This window comes from Rhinopithecus bieti, unplaced genomic scaffold (genome assembly GCF_001698545.2).
Source record: "Rhinopithecus bieti isolate Rb0 unplaced genomic scaffold, ASM169854v2 scaffold_44592, whole genome shotgun sequence".
NCBI lineage: Eukaryota > Metazoa > Chordata > Mammalia > Primates > Cercopithecidae > Rhinopithecus > Rhinopithecus bieti.
The window spans coordinates 249,408-274,017 of record NW_016818423.1 but is presented as its reverse complement, the minus strand read 5'-3'; the positions used below and the strand labels follow the sequence as shown (position 1 = coordinate 274,017).

Here is a 24,610-nt window from a genome sequence, read left to right as displayed (position 1 = left end):
TTTTTTAGTAGAGACGGGGTTTCACTGTGTTAGCCAGGATGGTCTCGATCTCCTGACCTCGTGATCCGCCTGTCTCGGCCTCCCAAAGTGCTGGGATTACAGGCTTGAGCCACCGCGCCCGGCCTATTTTGGTGTTTTAAATGAGACTGATTAACGTCCTTTACATAAGTTTATCCTTGGAAAAAATTCCTAGTAATGCAATTTTTCTGGAGCAAATGAAATCAGCATTTAGGCTTCGATATGCATTGTCAGATAAAAGCTGCCATTTGAGACAAAACACCCTGCTCATATATGAATATATTATATGATCCAAACAAGAACTTTTTGCTTGACATCAGTCTTACTCAGAGGGTGTATGTTTAATTTTTTTTTTTTTTTTTTAGATTCCACACAATTATAGAAAGAAGAACAGGTCTTGAAATTCTGCCCGTTATTTGGACACTATGAAATTATTTTCATGGCAACAGATGCAGTTCTCATACCATATATAAGGAAATTCAGTAAAGAATTTGTTGACAGAATGAGTGATCTGTTAAAATAAATTTCTTTTGAGATGGAGTTTTGCTTTTGTCACCCAGGCTGGAGTGCAGTGGTGCCATCTTGGCTCACTGCAACCTCTGCCTCCAAGGTTCAGGCGATTCTCCTGCCTCAACCTCCCAAGTAGCTGGAATTACAGGTACCCGCCACCACGCCTGGCTAATTTTTGTATTTTTAGTAGAGGCGGGTTTTCACCACATTGGCCAGGCTGGTCTCAAACTCCTGACCTCAGGTGACTACCCGTCTTAGCCTCCCGGAGTGCTGGGATTACAGGTGTGAGCCACCACGCCCGGCCACATTTTTTTTTTTGATTTTTTTTCAGATGGAGTCTAGTTCTATTGCCCAGGCTGGAGTGCGCTGAGCTCTCAGCTCACTGCAACCTCCGCCTTCTGGGTTCACGTGATTCTTCTGTCTCAGCCTCCTGAGTAGCTGGGATTAGAGGTGTGTGCTGCCACACCTGGCTATTTTTTATATTTTAGTAGAGATGGGATTTCACCATGCTGGCCACGCTGGTCTCGAACTCCTGACCTTCAGTGATTCACCCACCTCGGCCTTTCAAAGTGCTAGGATTACAGGCATGAGTCACTGTGCCTGGCCTATTAAATAAGTTTCTTTCTTTCTTTCTTTTTGAGATGTAATCTTGCTCTGTCATCCAAGCTGGAATGCAGTAGTGCCATGTTTGCTCACTGCAACCTCTGCCTCCCAGGTTTAAGCGATTCTCCTTCCTCAACCTCCCTAGTATCTGGGATTATAGGCACGTGCCACCACCCCTGGCTAATTTTTGTATTTTTAGTAGTGACGGGGTTTTACCATGTTGTCCAGGCTGATATCAAACTCCTGACCTTAAGTGTTGGCGTCCCAGAGTGCTGGGATTACAAGTGTGAGCCACTACACCTAGCAAATAAATTTCTTAATAACTGCTTTTTGTGGATAAGTCTGTATTTCTTTGTGTGATCATCTTTTTGTTTAAATGGCTGCCAAATTATTATGCATTTGGAAGACTAATTACCATGTTTTAAAATTAGTTCTAATACAGTGAACAAGAATAATACTAATAACTGCTGTTAATTGAAAGCTTTCTGTGCAGAATTAAGTGCTCTACATGTAATTTCTGTTTCTCTTACTAATTATGATAGATGTACAGCTTCTCGTTTTATCAAATAGAATTTCGTAATTGAGAGGAAACCGATTGAAGAAATATAATTTGTGTGCCCAGAGTCAAACAAGTACAAAGTTGTTAAGATTTGAATATAAGCCCATGTCTTGATAACTTGTTTCCTGACCATATTGTGATGTCTTGACTTAAAGAAAATCTGAGATCTTGTGCTTCTTCTATCATTAACTAGCTACAACTAGGGCAAGTTGGGTGGGTTCTCTAAATGCATATATTTTTGTTATAAAATGTACATAATAATCATTAACTTTTCAGTTTTCTGTCATGCCCTTCAGGTTCTGTCAAACCCTACTAAGGAGAAGTTTTAGCATTAGTTTTAATTAGCAGCCATTCTTTTGAAAATATGATTTTCTTGGTAAACTGCCTTGTCATAGTAATTAAAATGAGAGGTTCTTTTTAAACTTTGCTGTTGGCCTTGTATTTTATCAGAAAGTATATGTTGCATTCTAGGCAAGCTAACTGTTCTAGGATAGTTTTTATAAATTCAGTCATTTTGTAGATTTTGTTAGACTTTAAAACGTTACTTGTGAAACTATACATTTTGTTTCCATAAAAGCATGGATTTGACAGCTATTGATGAAATGAAAATATATGAATATTGGCAGGTAACTGAAGGACTTTTATGTATAGTTAGGGGTACTGGACAGATTTCTAGAGAGTGGACAAAAAGCTAACACTGTTTTCCTTCCTTATTACAAGACTCATCAATAGTCTTAGACTACCTCTTTCTTTAGGTACCTTGTCCACTCTACCACTCCTGTCCTTTCAAAGAACACCTAATCAAACATAAACCTACTTCTTTATATTCTATGAAAGCAGTGCTTTCATTGTTTTTTAAAATCTTCAGCAATTTTGAACTATTAGCATTTGCCATATTTCTGTGCTTGCTATTATCCTAGAGTGAGATCTCTTTTGAGTTACTGGGTATGTAAATTCTAAGTATTTGGCAAAACTCACCTGTACAGTCCCCAGACTATTCTATCTATGTAGCTTGAAACACACTTTCTCTTATAAAGTTGGTTAGGTTCTTTAGGTCAGAAACAAATTAATATCTTGATAATAGTGATTCACTATTGGTTATTGATTATCTCCTAGGTATCAGGCAGTGTGGCTTAAAGACATTATTTCAGATATTTCCAGCAAATCTGCAAGATCATTTGTTAATTCTTACTTATTACTGATATAGAAGTAAAAGATTGGGCAAATTAAGTGTCCATCCATCTCTTCTTGCCAGTGTGGACAGTGTTGGTCACCTTATACCCACTTAACAAATATTTAATTGGTTATTAGTGTTGTTTCTCTTTTTACTTTTTTTTTTTTACACCAATGATACCAGTAATAATTTGTACCCATTTTCTTGACCATATGTCTAACTTTTATAAATAACACAGTGAAATTGAAAGTGGTCTGATAAGAACTGTGCACTTGACAATATGGCAAAACACATTGTTAGGAACTTCAGTAATTTTAGCCTTGGTTTGTGGGTTTTGCATTTTTGCTTTCTGGAGTGTGTAGATCTTGTGAGATAGATTCTTCACATCATTCAGAATAATAATGATTGCCAGCATTTTGATGTCTATGTTTTATTAATAAAAAGTAGATCTTTGACTGGGCTCAGTGGCTTCACACTTGTAATCCCAAAACTTTGGGAGGCCAAGGCAGATGGATTGCTTGCACCCAGGAGTTAGAGATTAGCCTGAACAACATGGTGAGACCCTGTCTCTACAAAAAAATAGAAAAATTAGCCAGGTGTGGTGGTACACACCTGTAGTACCAGCTACTCAGGAGAGGTGGGAGCATCTCTTGAGCCTGGGAGGCAGAGGTTACTGTGAGCTGAGATGGTGTCACACTGCACTCCAGCCTTAGCAGCAGAGCATGGCCCTGTCTCTTCCCTGCCCCACCCTCCACCCCAAAAAAGTAGATCCTTTATCACAGTGGCATAACTGGTATTCTGCACTGAACTTGACTAATGCGTATGTTTGTGGAATTTGTGAGAGGGAGATAGAAATAGTCAGGTGAGAGTCCTACCATATCGAATCTGGTGAACTCATTTGGGACCATGTGGACCTTAATAAGTAGATTAGTGTTAAAGAGGAAATATTCTCATTCCATCTTTTGTGTGCATGTGAGACTCAGTTAACTTTAAATATGTGGGTAAATTACCCCTGTTCATCCTGTCGGGAACCCCTTCCCCCCACCATTAATACTCTTTTTTTCTTTTTTTGTTTTTTGAGATGGAGTTTTCTCTTTCCCCCAGGTTAGAGCGAAGTGGCTTGATCTCAGCTCACTGCAACCTCCGCCTCCCAGGTTCAAGTGATTCTCCTGCATCAGCCTCTCCAGTAGTTGGGATTGTAGGCGCCCGCCACCACGCCTGGCTAATTTTTGTATTTTTAGTAGAGATGGGGTTTTGCCATGTTGGCCAGACTGGTCTCGAACTCCTGACCTCCGGTGATCCACCTGCCTTGGCCTCCCAAAGTCCTAGGATTACAGGCGTGAGCCACCATGACTGGCCTGTTACATTTTTTTTTCTTCACCCACTTTTTATCAGAGCACTGACATTATATAGTATGGTTTATTGTCTGTCTCATTCATTAAAATAAAAGCTCCATGAGGACAGGGGCTTTGTTGGTCTTGTTGATTGCTCTGTCTCACTTGCCCATTTGCCACTTGGTAGGCATTAAATATTTGATAACATTACCACTTGCTGATGCCAGATGTTTCAGATTCATCTTTTAACTTAATTATCACAAGAACTTTATGAGGCAGATGAGATAAAATGTTTGAATGAATGAATCATCACTTTTTTGTGCTTTTTGCTGCTTATAAAGGTAATGTGTTTAAAGTAAGAATGGTAGAATGAAATTCCACTATATGAAATGTTATTAATTGAATTTATACCCTAACAGCTGTGACATATAAAAACCATTATAGGGAAAATGTTTTACAATTAAGTTTTAAAAGTTGATCCAACCTGAGCATATGGTAGGTCTTCTCCAATGAAAACAAAGTGGTTATTTCTTTCTTCCCTTCCCAGGTTCTCCGTGGAGGAGCCAGCCAACGTCCTTTGACCCCAAACCAGAACCAGCAGGGACAGCAAACAGATCCCCTTGTGGCAGCTGCAGCAGTGAATTCTGCCCTTGCATTTGGACAAGGTCTGGCAGCAGGCATGCCAGGTGCGGCTGCATTGTTATTCCTAATACTTTGGCAGGGAAAAAGGCTGCACGTTTGAGGTGATTACAGAGGGGAATGAGCAGTGCTTTCACCTTGCTTAGGCTTGTCATGATTTGGGGACTGGCAAGGATGATATACACTTGCCCTCACTTAGACTGTAGTTCACTGATGAGAGCATTGTTCTGAGCCAGTCTTAAGTCATATTGGAGGTATCAAAATGTCCATGCAGCTTGGAATATGTGGTTTTTCCTTGGTGGGTTATCTGTTTTCTGTCTCAGAATTAGTGGTAGATGGAGTGGCCAAGCTAGTTTACAAGGCTTAGTCTTTATGTTGATATTTTTGAACAGCATGATTAGCGAGAAATTTCTGGTACACGTTGATAGGGTCATCCCTTACATTTTTAAGGTTTCTCTTAAACCAATAGTAGGGGTTCTTTTTAGCTGCCTACCTCTGAGATACCTGTTTATATAGACATATCTTGAATATATGTTGTTTTTGGTTCACTGTCAGCTGGGTTTGGTGCTTTGCGTGGAATTAAGTGTAGTTTCATGTTCTACATATGAAACAAGTCTTTGAGAGATGTCAGTGTATTTTTATGGACCTTTACTGATCATAGAGCATAGCCAATTTAACTGAGCCATTTATGAATTCAATAAATAACTTTAACCTGTTTCATTTGTTTTTTAGTTGCTAAGCCTTTGTGTGTTCTTAGGAAGTCACCTGCAGTTTTTCATATGGCTTAAACTGGGATGTGGAGATTCTATTTCACATAATATTGAAAGATCATGTTATTTAAAGCCTGTCTAGGTTTTCCTGCTATTTTGGGGGATATTTGTTCTTAGATTATTGTGTAGTATGAAAGTACTATGATTTTTATAATCATTTGTAGCCTCTTTTATTTGTTTATTCAACTATTTAAGTGATGGAACCAGTATATAAATCTAGGTCAATTCAACCCCAAAGCTGAGTTTATGGTTATTGACAATATGTTGGTGCCCAGGAGATACTTGTTTGTTTAACATACACATTTCTCTGTTGGTTTGATATTCGTAGGTTATCCGGTGTTGGCTCCTGCTGCTTACTATGACCAAACTGGTGCCCTTGTAGTGAATGCAGGCGCGAGAAATGGTCTTGGAGCTCCTGTTCGACTTGTAGCTCCTGCCCCAGTCATCATTAGTTCCTCAGCTGCACAAGCAGGTGAGCGCACATCTGAGTGGACTCCTGCCAGAGATCTAAAAGTGGCGACTGATAGTGATATTCTTAAAGTATGTTGAAATACACTTTTGGCAATTCTCAGTGTATCAGTTTTACCCTGTAATGTTTCAAAAAGAGATCCGAAGCAATAAGTGACCTTGGTGGATTCTTCTTTTTGTTGGGAGGGGTGGCATGTGCCAGCTGGTTAGAAGCAAGGTCTGGTTCCACTGAGAACATAGAAGTTGCATTACTCACACAAAATGGCTTTGTTGGCAGAAATCCAAGGCTGATTTCACAGAAATCCAAGTCATTATTTTAAGATAATTTTAGAGGCGGGGTTGTTTTTTGCCATAGGGGCAGGAATGGAGGAAGTGGGAAACAGTAGTGAGAAGTGACAGAATAATACATTTTGTTGGGAGGAGTAATAGTTTTTTACTTTAAGTGTTTATATGTTTTGTTTGTTTTTTTTTAATTAGGAACAATAACAGGAACATCTAGAAGACAGCAGTGTGCTAGGAACTTGAAGGATGTATATCCATTACATGGTTCTAGAAGAAACCCTCAACATAGATATTTATGGAATTTAAGATTTTAGGAAGAAATTGTTATTTGATGGATACATTTGATGTTTATACCCCTTTTAATCTGTAGTCTCGTTAAAGCTACCAGCATAGTGAACTTGTTCTAGTGGTATTTTGAGTTCAAATTGAAAGTGGAAACAGAAAATAGAAGCTTCATGTGAAGGAATCAAAGACAGATTTGTATGGTTTGTGTCTGTTTTGAAAAGATAGGCAGCATTAAAAGGTTTTTTGAAAAAAGATAAAAATGTAGTTTGGAAATGTGGCCAGTCCCTTTCATAGCCAAACGGTTTGCTTTCTTCTTCGTAGCTGTTGCAGCAGCCGCAGCTTCAGCAAATGGAGCAGCTGGTGGTCTTGCTGGAACAACAAATGGACCATTTCGCCCTTTAGGAACACAGCAGCCTCAGCCCCAGCCTCAGCAGCAGCCCAATAACAACCTGGCATCCAGTTCTTTCTACGGCAACAACTCTCTGAACAGCAATTCACAGAGCAGCTCCCTCTTCTCCCAGGGCTCTGCCCAGCCTGCCAACACATCTTTGGGATTCGGAAGTAGCAGTTCTCTCGGCGCCACCCTGGGATCCGCCCTTGGAGGGTTTGGAACAGCAGGTAGAAATTAGACTGATATGCTCTTAAGACTGAATTTTAATTATTTTTACAATCCTTCTGGAATACTGGCAATGCATGGAACCACAGGCAGATCTGGACCAAGCCTTGTGGGAATCCAGCCATCCCACATAATCTGTGAGATGATAGACTATTGAAATCAAGTTATACAGATGGGACCTATTTCAGTCCATGCTCATGTGGCTACTTAATCAGTTTCTTTCAGGGATTTGAAATCTAGGGAAGATTTTTGCTATAATTGGGAAAAATATGGAGGGAACTATAGAAAGTGATATCAAAAACTGAGGGAGGAGGACTTAAAAGGACTTAAAGATAGCAGAGCTGAAATACTCCACAATTGAGACTGAGCTGAGTTCTTGGCCTGCAGGCCTTAAAGAGTTACAAGTTTTCTTCAGTCTTCTGAGTAGAATATAAGGTAGATGTGTGGAAAATTAGGAGGAAGGATATTAGACCAAGATATTTTTAATGTTTTGATGAAAAAAGCAGGAGTGTAGTATGGTGAATAATGGGATAATTGCAGAGATTATAAAAAACAAACAAAAGTGATCCCTAAATAGAAGGGCATGTGTGAAAGAAATTATCTTAATTGGAATTGAGGGCAGCATTGACTCTTGATTGAACCCACTGAGAAAACAGGCTTTCAATATATAAGTCTTGTGTAGTGGGGCAGTACCCCATTTACAAATCTTTTTTCTGTATCCCATTTTTCTACTTGAACCTTTTCAATTGATGAAAGACATTCTTCTAGTCCATTTTCTTCCACCTTTTCCATAGCTCATGTGGCCGTCAGAGCTTTTTAACCCTCCCTTATCCTATAATATACAACACCCCATAGGAAGGTAAATTTGGCATACGTTTGATGGTCATGTTAACCTGAGCCATGTCCTCTTTATTACTTATCTGCCCCTAGTACTGCTACATTAACAGTTAGGCTGTCTCTGCTGACAAATTTGCGGTGGTAAGGAGTCTGGATCAAAGTGTTAGGAACAGGTCACTGGGCTTGTTCTTCGAAGAACAGGCCTGTTCTTATCTGCATTGTTTTAATTCCATTTTAGTTGCAAACTCCAACACTGGCAGTGGCTCCCGCCGTGACTCCCTGACTGGCAGCAGTGACCTTTATAAGAGGACATCGAGCAGCTTGACCCCCATTGGACACAGTTTTTATAACGGCCTTAGCTTTTCCTCCTCTCCTGGACCCGTGGGCATGCCTCTCCCTAGTCAGGGACCAGGACATTCACAGACACCACCTCCTTCCCTCTCTTCACATGGATCCTCTTCAAGCTTAAACCTGGGTAAGAACCATTACTCTAACACCACCTTGAACTCTAGAACTCTCTTGCCACTGATGACATTACAAGAACTTTGCATAAGCAAAGGACAGTCCCTTTATACTAGAAGTGTCCTGGGTGTTCTGTGCCTTCCGTAAATACCTCGTTATTCAGGCTGTACCTATAGATAGTGTAGCAGTTTTGGCTTTGCTATAGTTGGGTACATTCCCTGTATATTCAGTTAGCTTTAGTATGAACATTTTATTCTTTGGCTACCTGTGAGAGTATTTCCATGTAAACAATACAAACACAGGTTCATTTCAGTGAAGCTAGGAAACGCAGAGACAGAATTTAATCACCTAGTATCACCACCTGCAATACCACCACAATTAATATTTTGCCTTATTTCTTTTCAAAGTTTCCCCTCTGCTATATGTACATATAATATCTTGCTTTTCACAAAAGCATTTGATTTTAAAATTTTGCCATATTTTAAAATATTTGTAGATATAAACTCTCAAATTATACAGTATGCTAATGAGGAAATGTATATTTCCCTGTTAAATATTTAGGTTGTTTTAATGCATGGGATTTTAAAATATTACCATCTAGAGTCTAGAAAATAGGGAAAGAAAAAGAGGATCCCAAGCAGCAGGCTATAAGAATGAAAAGAAAATTATATTACCTTTTTTTTTTTTTTTTTGGTGGCAAATTTTAAATCTTTAAGGCCTTTGGAGTAATTTTTTTATCTCAAACATGGTGCATACTTCTCTCCTACAGTTACGTATTAAGTTTGAAGTACTGGTTGATTTGCTAGATGGGGAAAATTGAGTCATAGATGTAGAGTCACCATATAATGTATCATGCTAACCATAACACTTTTATGAGTGGAAGGGGGTGCTATGAATAATTACTTGGTGATGATAGGCCTAAATCAGGACTGTCGTGGGCAAATCAGCATGTGTGGCCACTTTACCAAGAAGATTCTGTTTTTAACCAGCGAGATTAAAAGTGGCTTCATGGACTCAGAAGTGAGAACTGACTAAAAACAAACAGGATACTTCGTTTGGATAGGCAGACTAGAAAGTGATTTATAGGATTCAAGAGAAGTCTGAAGTGGGTAGCGTAATAGACTTATTATTCTAGACCTAAGAGTGACAGCTTTGAGTTTGAAAGAGGCGAGTTTCAAGTCAAAACTATGTTTATATATACACATTGGCATGTGTGTGCGTATCCTGAAGTTTTATACAGTAATAACTGTAGTTGTAGAACTCATTTTCTCAGGTTATATATGAACATCACTTTATAAAAGTTACTGTGACATTCCTGATTAGTAGGGCCATAATAAGTAGACAGGGGGATGGGGTACATTCCCCAACAGTGTTTCCTAGTGACACAATGCCTGGCTTTAAAGACTGGGGGTTAATGCAAAATCTGGAGAGGGGTGTCAAACTCCCAGTTTGATATGTGGCTAGAAGGAAGGAACCAGTGTTAATTGACCTGGCATTTACCTGCTGGTGTTAATGGTTTTGGGTCCTGTACATACAACCCTGGAAGGTATAGGTATTATTTCGTGTCTGAGGACTTAAATATCTTGCCTAGCCTAGATCATCTTGGATTTGAACAGATTTAGAATCAAGCATATTTGACTCCAAAGCATGCAGTTTCAGTGTATATCCTGTCACATGATATACTCAGGGTATCTTGAACCAGTCCATTATCAAATCCAGAAATATATATCTTAATTTCTTGGTTTTAAAACAGGTGAACTATGTCATCCCATACTACGTACTAAACAACCTGAACCTGCTAAAATTTTTTTCATAAAGAACCAGATAGTAAATGTTTTAGGTTTTATAGGCCAGATGGTGTCTGTAGTGAATATTCTACTCTGCTATTGAAGTGTGAAAGCAACCACAGACAAAATGTAAATGAGTGAATATGTAGCTATCTTCTAATAAAACTTTATTTATAAAAATAAATGGGCCGGGCACGGTGGCTCACATCTGTAAGCCCAGCACTTTGGGAGGCCGAGGTAGGCAGATCACTTGAGGTCAGGAGTTCAAGACCAGCCTGGCCAACATAGTGAAACCCCACGTCTGCCAAAAAATACAAAAATTAGCCAGGCATGGTGGCACGTGCCTGTAGTCCTATGTACTTGGGAGGCTGAGGTGGGAGAATTGCTTGAACCTGGGAGACAGGCTGCAGTGAGCTGAGATCATGCCGCTGCACTCCAACCTGAGCAACAGAGTAAGATCCTGTTTCAAAATAAGTTAAGATAAAATAAAATAAAAAGCTGTGGTTCCTTGGTGCATGGAAATGGAGCCAGAAGTGTTACTTTCATGCATAATACCTTTCCTCTTTCTAAAGTATCAGCAATTTAATGTAATACTACCTCTTAATTCATGTTTTCCCTTTGAAGAAGGAAATAACTATTAGTGTGAGTTATTTCTTGTCAGATGACTTGTTGCCTGCCTAGTTTTATGTTTAACATAACTTCTCCTTGGAAACATTCACCTTGTTTATGCAGTTTCTTCCTGTACATTTGCATTAGACTTGTGTGTAGTACATGTTTCATATATGCCATTCCTGAGGAACTCTTTGTCTCAATTAGTACAGCTTTGCCTCAGCTCAGTCTGTTTCCTTGAGAAAATAGAGGTGTGCTACTTGGTTTCTAACGATCTCCGTAAAGAGGCCTTAAAGACATTTTAGTATAAGAAACTTAACATTTCTTTCTGGCCCACACCCAATATAGCTTCTGTGGTTAATACTACTTCACTGCTGCCACCAGCCATCAGCAGTGATGAGCAGCCATACTAAGCATTTTATATTCATTGTGTTGAATACTCAAAAGAACTCTTCACTCCTTAAAACTCAGCATGTCTTAGTGAATGTTGCTTGATGATACCAACCACAAAGCTAGTGTTTGAATGCGCATATCAGCCTGTATCTCTTGTGGATCTTTTCCCCATCTTGTCATTTTTACACTTTGTCCCAGTAGGCAGATATGTGTTAGTATCGTCTAACAAAATCAGTGACCTGTTTAGTAATTTTTCCTATTATTTATTTAAAATCACTTAGTGAGTGGTGTGGTTTTCATTACTGATTGTCTATAGTTCAGACTAAAACAAACCTTTTGAGTTCTATTCCCCACCCCGTTTTATTGTTTGAGACAGGGTCTTGCTCCGTTGCCCAGACTGGAATGCAGTGGTGCTATCATAGCCCACTGTAACCTTAAACTCTTGGGCTCAAAAGATCTTTCCACCCCAGCTTTCCAAGTAGCTGGTACTATAAGCACACACCACCACACCTGGCTAATTAAAATAATGTTTTTTTGGTAGAAACCAAGTCTTACTATGTTGGTCAGGGTGTCTTGAACTCTGGGCCTCCAGTGATCCTCTTGCCTTGGCCTCTGAAAGCACTAGGATTACAGGTGTGAGCTACTGTTCCTGGCTCCTTTTTTTCTTTGTTTTATTTTATTTATTTTTTTGAGATGAGTTTCACTCTGTGGCTCAGGTTGGAATGCAGTGGCATGATCTTGGCTTACTCCAACTTCTGCCTCCCGGTTCAAGAAATTCTCTTGCCTCAGTCTCCTGTGTAACTGGGATTACAGGCACGTGCCACCATGCCCAGCTAATTTTTTATTTTTAGTAGAGATGAGGTTTAACCATGTTGGCCAGGCTGGTCTCTTTTTTTCATTTTTAAAATGTTGTCTTTTAAAATGCAGTAGTTTTTTTATTTTGATGGGGTCCGATTTATCTTGGTTTTGAAATAGTATCGAAGAAATCTTTGCCTAACTCAAACTCTTGGGGGAATATTTTCTCATGTTTTGCTCTAAAAAAATTTATTGTTTTATCTCTTAAATATAAGTCTGATCCATTTTGAGTTAATTTTGGGTGTCAGGTCAGGGTTCATCTTTTTGCACATGCGTTTCTAGTTGTCCTAGCACCGTTTTCCTTCGTAATTTTGGTGTACAGCTCTTGCACTGTTTCTGTTAAATTTATTCCTAATTGCATATATTTTTGATGCTATTACAAATAGAATTGTGTTCTGGTTTTATCTTTCGATCGACTATTGCTTGCTTATAGAAATACATTTGGTTTTTGTATGTTGATCTTATATACTGCAGCCTCGCTGTAGTCATTTATTATTAGTTCTAATGGTTTTTGGGTGGAATCTGTAGGATTTTCTACGTATAAGATCATATCATCTAAGAATAAAAGCCATTTTCCAATCTGGATGACTTTTCTTTTTCTTGTCTGATTGCACTGTGTAGAACCTCCAGTACAGGTTGAGAATCCCAAATCAAAATTCTGAAATGCTGCAAAACCCAAAAGTTTTGGAGTGTCAACAAAGTTTTGTTGCAAGTCAACAAAGCTCAAAGGAAATGCTCTAGAATTTTTGATTCTCATATTAGGATGCTCAGCTGGTAAATATAATGCAAGTATTCCAAAATCTGAAAGACTTTAAAGTCTGAAACACTTCTGGTCCCAAGTATTTTGGATAAAGGGTACTCGACCTGGACAGTGTTAAATGGAAGAAGTAAGAGCACACATCCTTCCCTTGTTCCTGATCTTGGCGGGGGCTGGGGGTAAAGCATTTGTCTTTTACCATTAAGCATAATCTAATACATTAAGCATAATCTAAAACAGTTGGTTTTTAGTAGATGCCCTTTATTAGGTTGGGAAAGTTTCCTTCTAGCCTAAGATTGTAGTGAGTTTTGTTGTGAATGGGTTTTAGTTTTGTCAAGTGTGTTTTCTGCCCCCCCCCCCCCTTTTTTTTTTTCGAGATAGAGTCTTGCTCTGTCGCCCAGGCTGGAGTGCAGTGGTGCAATCTTGGCTTGCTGCAACCCCCACCTCCCGGGTTCATGCCATTCTCCTGCCTCAGCGTCCCAGGTAGCTGGGACTACAGGCGCCTGTCACCATGCCCGGCTAATTTTTTGTGTTTTTAGTAGAGACGGGGTTTCACCGTGTTAGCTAGGATGGTCTCGATCTCTTGACCTCTTGATCTGCCCGCTTTGGCCTCCCAAAGTGCTGGGATTACAGGTGTGCGCCACCTTGCCTGGCTGTTTTTTCTCTATTTGACGATCTTGTGGCTTTTGTGTTGTATTCTGTGAATGTGGTATGTTACATTAATTGATTTTCAGATGTTAATCCAACCCTGCATTCCAGATATACATCTTAACTGATGATCATGTGACTTTTATCCTGTATTCTGTGAATGTGGTATGTTACATTAATTGATTTTCAGATATTAATCCAACCCTGCATTCCATATATACCTCTTACTTTGGTCATGTTCGATTCGGTGTGTTTGTATTTTTGTTGAGAATTTTTGAATCTGTATTGATGAAGGATGTGTGTTTTTCTTTCTCGTGAGGTATTTGTTGCGGCTTGGTGTCAGGGTGATATTGACCTCATAGCATGAACTTCGAAGTGTAGCATCCCCCTCTATTTTCTAGAAGAGTTTGTGGAGTATCTGCATTATTTCTTTAGACATTTGATAAACTTGACCAGGTAAGGCAATCTTAGCCTGGACATTTACTTGTAGTAAGATTTTTACTTACCCCATTTCTTTACCTCTTACAGGTCTTATAGATTTCAGATTTTTATTTTTTCTTGAGTCAGTTTTGTTAATTTGTGACTCTTTAGGAATTTGTCCATTTCATATAAACTGTCAAATTTGTTAGCATAAAATGCACTATTTTAATAAGTGAAATCTCTCTCAATCTTCCTCTCCCATCTCCCCCATACATGCATATGTACCCATGAATGTGTACATATAAAATATGTTGTGACCCTGAACAAGACAGATGTTGCAATTATTTATTTTGTTTGACCTAATTATGTGTTGCATGTCTCAGTTTAACAGTATTGTTTTTGTAATTATTAATCATAGTAAATATGAATTTTCTTAACTAGATCTGTAACTCTGATTTGTGGTTTGTATGTGCTTTACATAGAAAACCTTAAACTCTCACTTACAACGGAAACATCTGACTCTAGTAAATTCTGCTTCCCATCTCAAAGAGAAAAAAGTAAGGGATGTGGATATGAGTGTCTCCAAAGACTGACTGTAGTGGTTTCACGCCCTGCCTACCCATAGATCTTCTTATCCTACTCCACCCTTTCTCACCCCTCATTTCTTAGAATTCTTCTCCATGCTTATAGTTTTCTGCACAATCCCCAGGCTGTATCATTTAGAAACTCTTAAACATCAAGAGGTAGCAGGTAGTTTTTTGTTGACAACACCAGGCTTTTCATTTGCCTGGGAAGAAATTGTTATGGTTGTTCATTACTTCAGAAATGAAATATATAATAGTAAAAATGAGCTCAAAAGTTCATAAGCTGTCCAGGGCAAAAGAATGAAAGCATTTATAACTGAAATTTAGTTCTAAACTAAAAAGCATTTAGTTTTATTATCATGATAGGAATTATCATCCTCTTAAAATGTATTCTTTCTGTTCTTTATCTTCAGGGTTTTATGTGCCTTTTAGTTTTTTAGGAAAAGCACAGCTCAAACGCAAAATACCTTTCTCTGTCCTTGCTTGAACTGAAGGAGAGGTTTCTAAGTTACTGGTCAGTAACCAGTAGTCATGTATGTGTTTAGGTATTTCCCCATTCTGAATTAAAATGATTAGTTTGTGATTTCTCACTTGGTTCTCTGAAGGAGACTTATCAGCTGTAAAACTAACTGTGACAATTAACGTATTTTGGACTCCTTATTAATCATGCACTGAGATGATCAGTCTTCATGGTTATTTAATTTAGGGCTACCTTGGTGTTGTGTTGGAGAATGAATTGGAGAGAACTTATTTTTAAACCACATTTTGATGAACATTGTTGCTTCTGGTTGTATTAAACACAGAACTAGATATTGGGGACCTTGGGAATTTTTCTTTAAAAGTGGGAAGGCAGGGCTTTGCCCATTAGGCATCTATTAGATCTGTGAGTACAAAAAGCAAGTAAATGAGAACATTCCACGTAGCAAGGGCATGACATACTACATGGCTGCTGGCAGAAATCCCTTATATGCAATTATGCAAAATAACTGAAGCGCTTATTAATTTAAATAAAACATTTAAGCCCTTACTGTCTGTGGAAAGTTGTCATAGGACACAGACCTATGAAATCCACCACTGTCCCTTTGAGGCTGGAGTGCAGTGGCCGGATCTCAGCTCACTGCAAGCTCCGCCTCCCGGGTTTACACCATTCTCCTGACTCAGCCTCCCAAGTAGCTGGGACTACAGGTGCCCGCCACCTCGCCCGGCTAGTTGTTTGTATTTTTTAGTAGAGACGGGGTTTCACCGTGTTAGCCAGGATGGTCTTGATCTCCTGACCTCGTGATCCGCCCGTCTTGGCCTCCCAAAGTGCTGGGATTACAGGCTTGAGCCACCGCGCCCAGCCGAGAAATGTTTCTTTTAAAACAGTTGCAAATTTAAACACTTCCAGAGTGTTGCCCCGAAACCCCCAGAGCTATAGTGGTTTGGGTGCAAGTACATGTTGGTATTCAGACTATTGTGAATCAGCACATTTATGCACATTCGCCATCTAAATGAGATTCAGTCAACAAATATTTACCAATGGTCAAATATTTACTATTTGTCACACATTTTTTTCAAAAACAAGATAATTACAATTTAGAGCAAAAATTTAAGCATTGGCTTGATGTTGAAAGAAGTACTACTTGGCTCAAACAAAATATGTCTGTGAACTGTTAGTTTGCCATTTATAATTTAGTACCTGGGAAAATTTCTCTTCAGAGATGTCTATTTCTTAGTAATAAAAACTGTGTGTATGTGTGTGTGCATGAGTGTCCTTGTAGTATATACTTGTCTGACATCTAAGGAGGTAAGAGGCAAAAATCAAAACCTCACAGTAAATGTATTAACCATTTTTGTACGCATATTAACTGTTATTCAGTCTAGTCCTTTGTGTGGATTAGTCATTATGTTTTTGCCCAAAATAACAGAACATCCAACAGAGTGGCTTAAACAGTAAGTGCATTTATTGGCTTATATAACTGGAAGTATAGTGGTAGGGCAGTGTTCAGGGTTGGTTTGTCTCATCATTAAACATCATTACCAAGGACCTGGCTCCTTTATAATTTACCTTCCATTTTGGTCAGTGACCAGCTTCTTAAAATCCCTTTAAATTGTTTTCAAAACATTGTGTGTTCGCCCCATCCCTTCTTCTTTGGCATGTTGCTGTTGCCACACTTTCCCCATACCTGCCAACCTACCCTGTTACCACCTCTTTGCCCATTTCTCCCCAGCCTCAGACAGGTGAGACAGAATTGTTTCTGAAATGGAATAAAGAACAGTCTCTTGGCTGGGTGCTGTGGCTTATGCCTGTAATCCCAGCACTTTGGGAAGCTGAGATGGGCAGATCTCTTGAGGTCAGGAGTTCAGGATCTGTCTGGCCACCACAGTGAAACCCCATCTCTACTAAAAATACAAAAATTAGCTGGGTGTGGTGGCGCACACCTGTAGTCCCAGCTACTTGGAAGGCTGAGGTGGGAGAATTGCTTCAACCTGGGAGGTAGAGATTGCAGTGAGCCGAGATTGCACCGTTGCACTCCAGCCTGGGCGAAAGAGCAAGACTCTGTCTCAAAAATAAATAAATAAATAAATAAATAAATAAATAAATAAATAAATAAATAAGTAAAAGAACAGTCTTATGACTGCTGTTTTCTTTTCATATTAAATCTCCTTACTTCTTTAAAAAAAAATCACTTTTCATTTGAATTCAGAAAATACTGTGGAATTTGACAAGAACGTTCTGGTAGAACAAGAACACTTGATGAAACTGAGTCCGAAAATGAAATTCAACCCCAAAAGGACCCTGACCCTGGATCAAGAGCCCTGTTTCTGAATTCTGGCCATGACCACTTTTGGGTTTTATATCTTTGGATGAACATTTCATCTCTCTGGGCTATAATTTTCTGTTACATAAATGGGAGTTCAAACTCCTTTTCAACAATGCCAGTGAGAATTCCAAAGAAAGTGTATGTGAAAATAACCTTTAACATAGAATTTGGGCTTAGAACAAAATCCTCAGGAAATATTTTACAGATTTCAAACACTGAGCCATTTTCTTTTGGTTGGTTTCCATCACGTTGATTGAGGACCCAGACTTTTGACGGCTGGGCCCTGGGATTCTGTTGGAATTCCAGCCTGGGTATCCTTTTTGTGGCTACCATTAAAACCTCAACCAGATTTTATTAAACTTTGTGAAGAGCTGGAGAATAGTTAATGTTGGATGACTTTTCTTGTGGATTTTTAATTGTTATTCATCTAAACTTTCTGTGGTTATGTAATATGTCTTCCTATTTGGCCTTTTTGTAAAAGGAGGGTGGGGGAAAACAACCCCAGAAAGGTTGAACATCTTTTTTCTATTGCAATCAAAATTTAAAAAGATAATAAAATAAGAACTGTTTTTTTTTTTTTTTTTTTTTAAAAAGACGGAGTCTTTGTCTGTCGGCCCAGGCTGAGTGCAGTGGCACGATCTCAGCTCACTGCAAAGGCTCACTGCAAGCTCTGCCTCCCAGGTTCACCTTTCTCCTGCCTCAGCCTCCCAAGTAGCTGGGATTACAGGCGCCCCCCCCAACCACGCGCAGCTAATTATTATTTTTTGTATTTTTTAGTAGAGGCGGGGTTTCACCATGTTAGCCAGGGTGGTCTTGATCTCCCGACCTCATGATCCACCCGCCTCGGCCTCCCAAAGTGCTGGGATTACAGGTGTGAGCCACCATGCACGGCCTGTTATTTAAAAATACTCATAATTTATTATGCTGCTGTACTTGTTTTTTTGGAGACAAGATCTTGCTCTGTTTTCCAGACTGGAATGGAGTGGTGCGATCATGGCTTACTGCAGCCTCGACCTGCTGGGCTCAGGTGATCTTCCTATCTCAACATCCCAAGTAGTTAGGACTACAGGTGTGCATCACCACACCCAGCCAATTTTTTATTTATTTATATTTTTTTAGAGATGGGGTCTCTCTCTGTTGTCCAGGCTGGTCTGAAACTCTTAGGCTCAAGCCATCCTCCTGCCTCGACCTCCCAAAGTGTTGGGGTTATGGACATCAGCCACTGCACCTGGCCTGTTATATGTTTTGATATGCCTTTTGGTCATATGTTTATCTGTCTAGAGATTCGCAATTATTCCCTTGTCACCCGTCAAAACAGCATTATCAATGGCATGAAGGTTGTTGAAACTACGGTCATTTCAGGCTGTGTCACAATAGAAATTGTTAAGAGCTGTCCATTTGTGATGAAAACTCGAAAATTTTTCATTTTTAAGGTATCTGCTATCTTCTACTCATTATGTCTCATTCATGGCCTGGAATGTCTTAGTGATTTTCACACTTCTATTTAGTGGCAAAATCATTCCTTTAAAGAAAGCTTTTTCACGGGGTGCTCTGTATAAAACAGACCAATCTGGATGCCTGATTTTTTAGAGTGGGTTTCAGATGGAAATGGGGGTTATTCAAGAATGAAAGGCATCTCCACAGATCTCAGAATGGAAAACCACTCAAGTCTGAGTGTGTTTTGCATTTTCTGAGTTTTTATTGGTGGTACTCAGGTGCTGGGTTCACCTGGCAGGCATATTTCGTCCTCATTTCATTACTAGGGGCCATGCTAGCTGTTGCTCCAGTCTTACTAGCAGTCTACGATCAACGGTAAAAGCATTCCCATCTCAATCTTTGTGCAGAAGTTTCCTTCCAGGTTGTTGAGTTGACCTACGAAAGCCATGACGCTAATAGAATTGTCTTAACACAAAAACAACATCATTGAAGAAATCAGAAATGGTGCAGGCTTTTCGGGTGTGGGAATGCTTTTTCCTCTCTTGAGTGAAGTTTCTTAAGAATGGTCTTAAGTTCTCCTGCTCTGTAACCAACAGGAGGACTCACGAACGGCAGTGGAAGATACATCTCTGCTGCTCCAGGCGCTGAAGCCAAGTACCGCAGTGCAAGCAGCGCCTCCAGCCTCTTCAGCCCGAGCAGCACTCTTTTCTCTTCCTCTCGTTTGCGATATGGAATGTCTGATGTCATGCCTTCTGGCAGGAGCAGGCTTTTGGAAGATTTTCGAAACAACCGGTACCCCAATTTGCAACTGCGGGAGATTGCTGGACATATAATGGAATTTTCCCAAGACCAGCATGGGTCCAGGTGCGTACTTGACTTTGGCACTTTAAGGTAACCAAGATTTTAATGCCTTAACTGTCTAGGCTCAGATGGGTATCTACTGAAATAAAATGCCATATAGTGATTTTTTTAAAAGCGTGCCTCTTAGTTTGCATCACATTATTTCATAGGGATTTAAGAAACAAACATGAGGCCGGGCGCGGTGGCTCAAGCCTGTAATCCCAGCACTTTGGGAGGCCGAGACGGGCGGATCACGAGGTCAGGAGATCGAAACCATCCTGGCTAACACGGTGAAACCCCGTCTCTACTAAAATACAAAAAACTAGCCGGGCGAGGTGGCGGCGCCTGTAGTCCCAGCTACTCGGGAGGCTGAGGCAGGAGAATGGCGTGAACCCGGGAGGCGGAGCTTGCAGTGAGCTGAGATCTGGCCACTGCGCTCCAGTCTGGGTGACAGAGCGAGACTCCGTCTCAAAAAAAAAAAAGAAACAAACATGAAAACAAAGACATACATATACTTTGGCTGCTTTAAACATTATGAAGAATCTTTTGCTCTCGAAGAGATGCTATTCAAATACAAGTTTGATCTAGGGTGCTTAGGAGTAAGACGGCTCTACCACCTTCCTTTGTTGTTCCACTCTGTAGAAGTGACAGTCTACGTAGAGATGAGAGAAGAAACTATTATAGAAGACAGATTTTGGTTTGGGTTACCCCTTCCTGTTGGGCTGCTGCAGTGGGCTTCACGGAAAGCGAATCTGGTCCGGGGGTAGAGCATCATTATGGTGACAACACCGTCCTTCCTTCCCATTTCTGTTTCTGTTTCTTTCTTTTGACTGTGTCCAGTAAAACAGTTCCTACAGAAGCTACCTCCTTAAGTTCTGCTAGCTTGCTACTGGGCCCAAATTTCTCATATTTGAATTCTATAGGCTGGATTGAGAGGCAACATGATTTTCCTGATACTGGTCATCTGGACTAAAAAAAGGCAGACTGCTACTACTTTGGAAGATAATGAATACTGTTTTGTTTTTGTTTTTGTTTTATTTTGTTTTGTTTTGTTTTTTGAGACAGAGTGTCTCTCTGTCGCCTAGGTTGGAGTGCAGTGGCGCAATCTCGGCTCACTGCAAGCTCCGCCTCCCGGGTTCACGCCATTCTCCTGCCTCAGCCTCCCGAGTAGCTAGCTGATGGATGCTGTTTTATATGCAAATAAGTTAAAGAATATAGTAAGGACAGTAAGCTTTGAGTTCTTTGATGTGAGGCTGGTTTCTAAAGGAAAAAGTCAAGTAGGGTACATGTTGTGTTATGTCTCCCTCCACCCCTCCTCTCTTTCTGCACCCCTGCCCCCCCACCCCCTTTTCATCTCCTCCCACCTTGCACATAAATAAGCTTCAGTAGACATGCCCTACTGGAATGAAATATACCAACATTTATAAGTAATTTTCAAAGCTCAATTAAGTTAAGGCCTTCCTCTATTTAAAAATTATTCAGGGGAGTTCAGGTGATTCATTCAAATAAAGTTTGGTTTATTGTGTGTATGTGTGTGCACACATGCTCACTCACACGCATTTCAGAACGGATGCAGTCTACAAACTGAGGTACTCTGACGTATCTCCAGGTCTTCCTTCAGTGCTGTGATTGCCCTTTTTACTTTGTACTTCAGATTCATTCAGCTGAAACTGGAGCGTGCCACACCAGCTGAGCGCCAGCTTGTCTTCAATGAAATCCTCCAGGCTGCTTACCAACTCATGGTAGATGTATTTGGAAATTACGTCATTCAGAAGTTCTTTGAAGTAAGCCTTTGTTCTTTCTATCCTTTGACTTCAGAGAATCTGCAGAGCATTTTGATTTTCATTAGCCTTTTTAAGAATAGCAGTCCCAGTCTTCAGAATGAAGGGTGTGTGGCCTTTTTGAAGAGCTTTTAGTGTTTTCCAATTCATTAGAAGCAGTCTGTTTATTCTGTATGGTTTAAATACCCAAGCAGATAATGCCAGTCTATTTTGGAAATGTGTTTCGAAAACTGGTGTCCCCATTTAGAACCCAGCACATTATTTCAGATTGTTACAATGGTTTCAAAAACATATCACTTAAAGAGGAAATAATCCCTTTAAAGTAGTTTTAGCAGGATCACAATAAAATATTGCCAAAAACAAATTTTTCTAAGGTTCTTAAGAGAATTGTCTTTGGACACCAACTCCAGTATGTTTCATTATCAGCTAGGGTCACAAGAATTGTTCAGTGCTGCTGCTTGGCTGATCGTTTGGCCTTCATTTCTTGTTTTACTTCTGTTAATTTGAATAATGTTCACTTTTTTTTATCATTGTCTTTGGAAAGAATGAGATTGTTAGGTTAATGTCTTTTTCCTCTAATAAAGCAAAATTTCAGAGAGGCAGGGATTTTTTTGCTTACCGTTGTAGTCCTTATTATCTGGTATTGGCAACCCTAAGTTATAGATGCAGAATGCCACAAAACTTCGACATGGGGAGGAAAATGCTGGAATTCTGCACATTACCTACCACAAAACAAATTTGTAAATGTCTTAACATCTCATTCAGTTTGATTTGTATGAAGATGAAAAAATGACATACTCAAATGTTACCTTCCCAAGATTTTTCATTAAGACTTATGTTTTTTCACCCTGAATTCTTCAACTTTAGACTAAGAAATCAATCTAAACATGATTTGTATTTTTGATTTTAGAATGACTTTGCACTGCCATTTTGTCACATATATAAAAATACTGAGCTCTCTAGTTCTGGTGGCTGATGTACCTTGGGGTAACAAAATATACAATGGATTATAGCCATATGATTTGGACCAAGCTTGAGAACTTCTCTGGATCTTAGTTCCCTTTGGGAGAATGAGGAGGTTGGATGGGCTGATAATTCATAACGTCTCCTCCAATCTCATGATTATGTGATTCAAATGAAAATAAAAAGCCAAGGATGGAAAATCATTCTAAGTAGAATTTTAACATTGTGTAGTCTTACTTCTTGGTTGTGCTAATTTTCCCCTCCCAATTCTGTTACCTTGTGTAAATAGGAGAAAAAAAAAAAAAATCAGTTCTCTTAATGATGTAGAATGCTACTTCAAAACAGTGTGTCCGTGTGTGCTTTGGCAGTAAGAGAATATGGATTCTTTTTTTTTTTTTGGACACACAGTCTCACTCTATTGGGCAGGCTGGAGTGTGGTAGTGCTTTCTCAGCTCACTGTAATGTAACCTCTGCCTCCTGGGTTCAGGTGATTCTCCTGCCTCAGCCTCCCGAGTAGCTGCGGTTACAGGAGCGTGCCACCATGCCCGGCCAATTTTTGTGTTTTTAGTAGAGGCGGGGTTTTGCCATGTTGACCAGGCTGGTCTCGAACTCCTGACCTCAGGTGATCCACCCTCCTTGGCCTCCCAAAATGCTGGGTTTACAGGTGTGAGCCACTGCACCTGGCCGGATTCATTTAATATAGTATGTTTTAATGACAGTTTTGAGGAATTATGTGTTTGCTTAGCAGATATTAATAGTGAAACTACTATTGTTGGGTATCTGAGAAACTTTTTAACATTAAAAAGGGTTATTCATAATTAGAGGCTGAGAACTACTGGCTTGAAGAAACAATGGCTCTTTAAATAAAAGGTTTAGTTAATCACAGGTATCAGGGCTAAAAGAGGTTATGCCAATGGTTGATGCAGAATAATGAATGCTTTGCTTTCTCTGGTTTATTTCCTTCTACTTAAGTAATGGTGTTCACCCACACATTATGTCTAGTTTGGCAGTCTTGAACAGAAGCTGGCTTTGGCAGAACGGATTCGAGGCCATGTCCTGTCATTGGCACTACAGATGTATGGCTGCCGTGTTATCCAGAAAGCTCTTGAGTTTATTCCTTCAGACCAGCAGGTAATTGTAAGTTTCCCCTTTAACTTTTCTCTTGGTGTTTGATGTTTCTCCATGGTACATGTAGTGAACCCTGTAATTCTGTCAATTTTCAGTTTTCTTTTATGGTTTTGCATTGTTGCTTATGGCTGCCTTTTTGTGCATGGCAAGCATGAACTGTGCAAATAATTTAAATTTATTGTAGATCAAGTATCTTGTATTAAAACCTGTGGTATCCAATACTCTTCCATTGGCTAGAACTTAGCCTTTAATAGGTTCAATTTTACAGGTGGTTTTTTTTTTTTTCCTCCATGAGTTAAAGCAGGTAAAATACTAATAAGCCATCATTTTCTCCAACAAGTCAAACTTTCATCCAACCCCCCTTCCTTATTATTTTACTCCTTCTCTCCTGTTCTTTCATCCCACCAACATCTATTGAGCAAGGGCCTGCCCAGCATGGTGTTTAGCCTGGTACATTGACCTGAAGCCTACTCTGTGCCAGACTTCATCAGCACAGAGATGACTAACAGCTGATCCCTGCCCGCAGAGTGCAGTCTGGTGGGGAAGAGCCATGGTGGTGAGCAGTGGTGAGGACATGAGAAGGACCCCTCACCCTTCCCAAAGTCCCTGAGGGCCGGCTTTGCAGGAGAAGGCAAGGCTAAAGAAGAGTTAGGGAAGAAGGAACAGAAATGAGAATAGTTAGGTGCTGTGAGTGGGGAACTGACAGAGAAATCACCTGAACAGGCCCACAGCTTCTCGACAAGTCACGGTGTGGGTCCAGTGAGCACTGCAGACACCACAGGGCCCAGGAAGCAAAACAGACCCACAGGCAGGGCATGCTACAGTTGTGTTTGTGCTAGGCAGTGCCTCCAGCCTCTGGTGCTTCTCATCAGAGCCTGCAGCTTTTGGGCTCTGAACTTACTGAGCCCTTCTCATTTGAGGGGCTGGTTGGCCATTGTCTGGCAGTGATGACCCACTTGCCCTCACTGAGAACAAAGTTCGGTAATGAGAATCTTTGTTATGGACTCAAGTTCTGAGCCAGACAAGACACCCAACACCCCTGAGTCA

The 24,610-nt window shown here is 40.0% G+C and overlaps 1 protein-coding gene across 14 annotated transcripts in view; it reads left to right on the top strand.

Moving 5' to 3' along the window:
- PUM1 (pumilio RNA binding family member 1) overlaps positions 1 to 24,610 on the top strand; it is a 144,015-nt gene that overhangs the window by 99,603 nt on the left and 19,802 nt on the right. For 7 of the 14 annotated variants that reach the window (XM_017857036.1, XM_017857045.1, XM_017857041.1 and 4 more), the window contains 7 exons: positions 4,746 to 4,884; positions 5,936 to 6,079; positions 6,964 to 7,260; positions 8,334 to 8,570; positions 19,448 to 19,715; positions 21,346 to 21,475; positions 23,438 to 23,572. In XM_017857036.1, coding sequence (XP_017712525.1) covers positions 4,746 to 4,884; positions 5,936 to 6,079; positions 6,964 to 7,260; positions 8,334 to 8,570; positions 19,448 to 19,715; positions 21,346 to 21,475; positions 23,438 to 23,572 — 1,350 coding nt within the window. The remainder of the gene's footprint in view (positions 1 to 4,745; positions 4,885 to 5,935; positions 6,080 to 6,963; positions 7,261 to 8,333; positions 8,571 to 19,447; positions 19,716 to 21,345; positions 21,476 to 23,437; positions 23,573 to 24,610) is intronic. The other 7 variants (XM_017857037.1, XM_017857039.1, XM_017857047.1 and 4 more) reach the window with 4 other exon arrangements.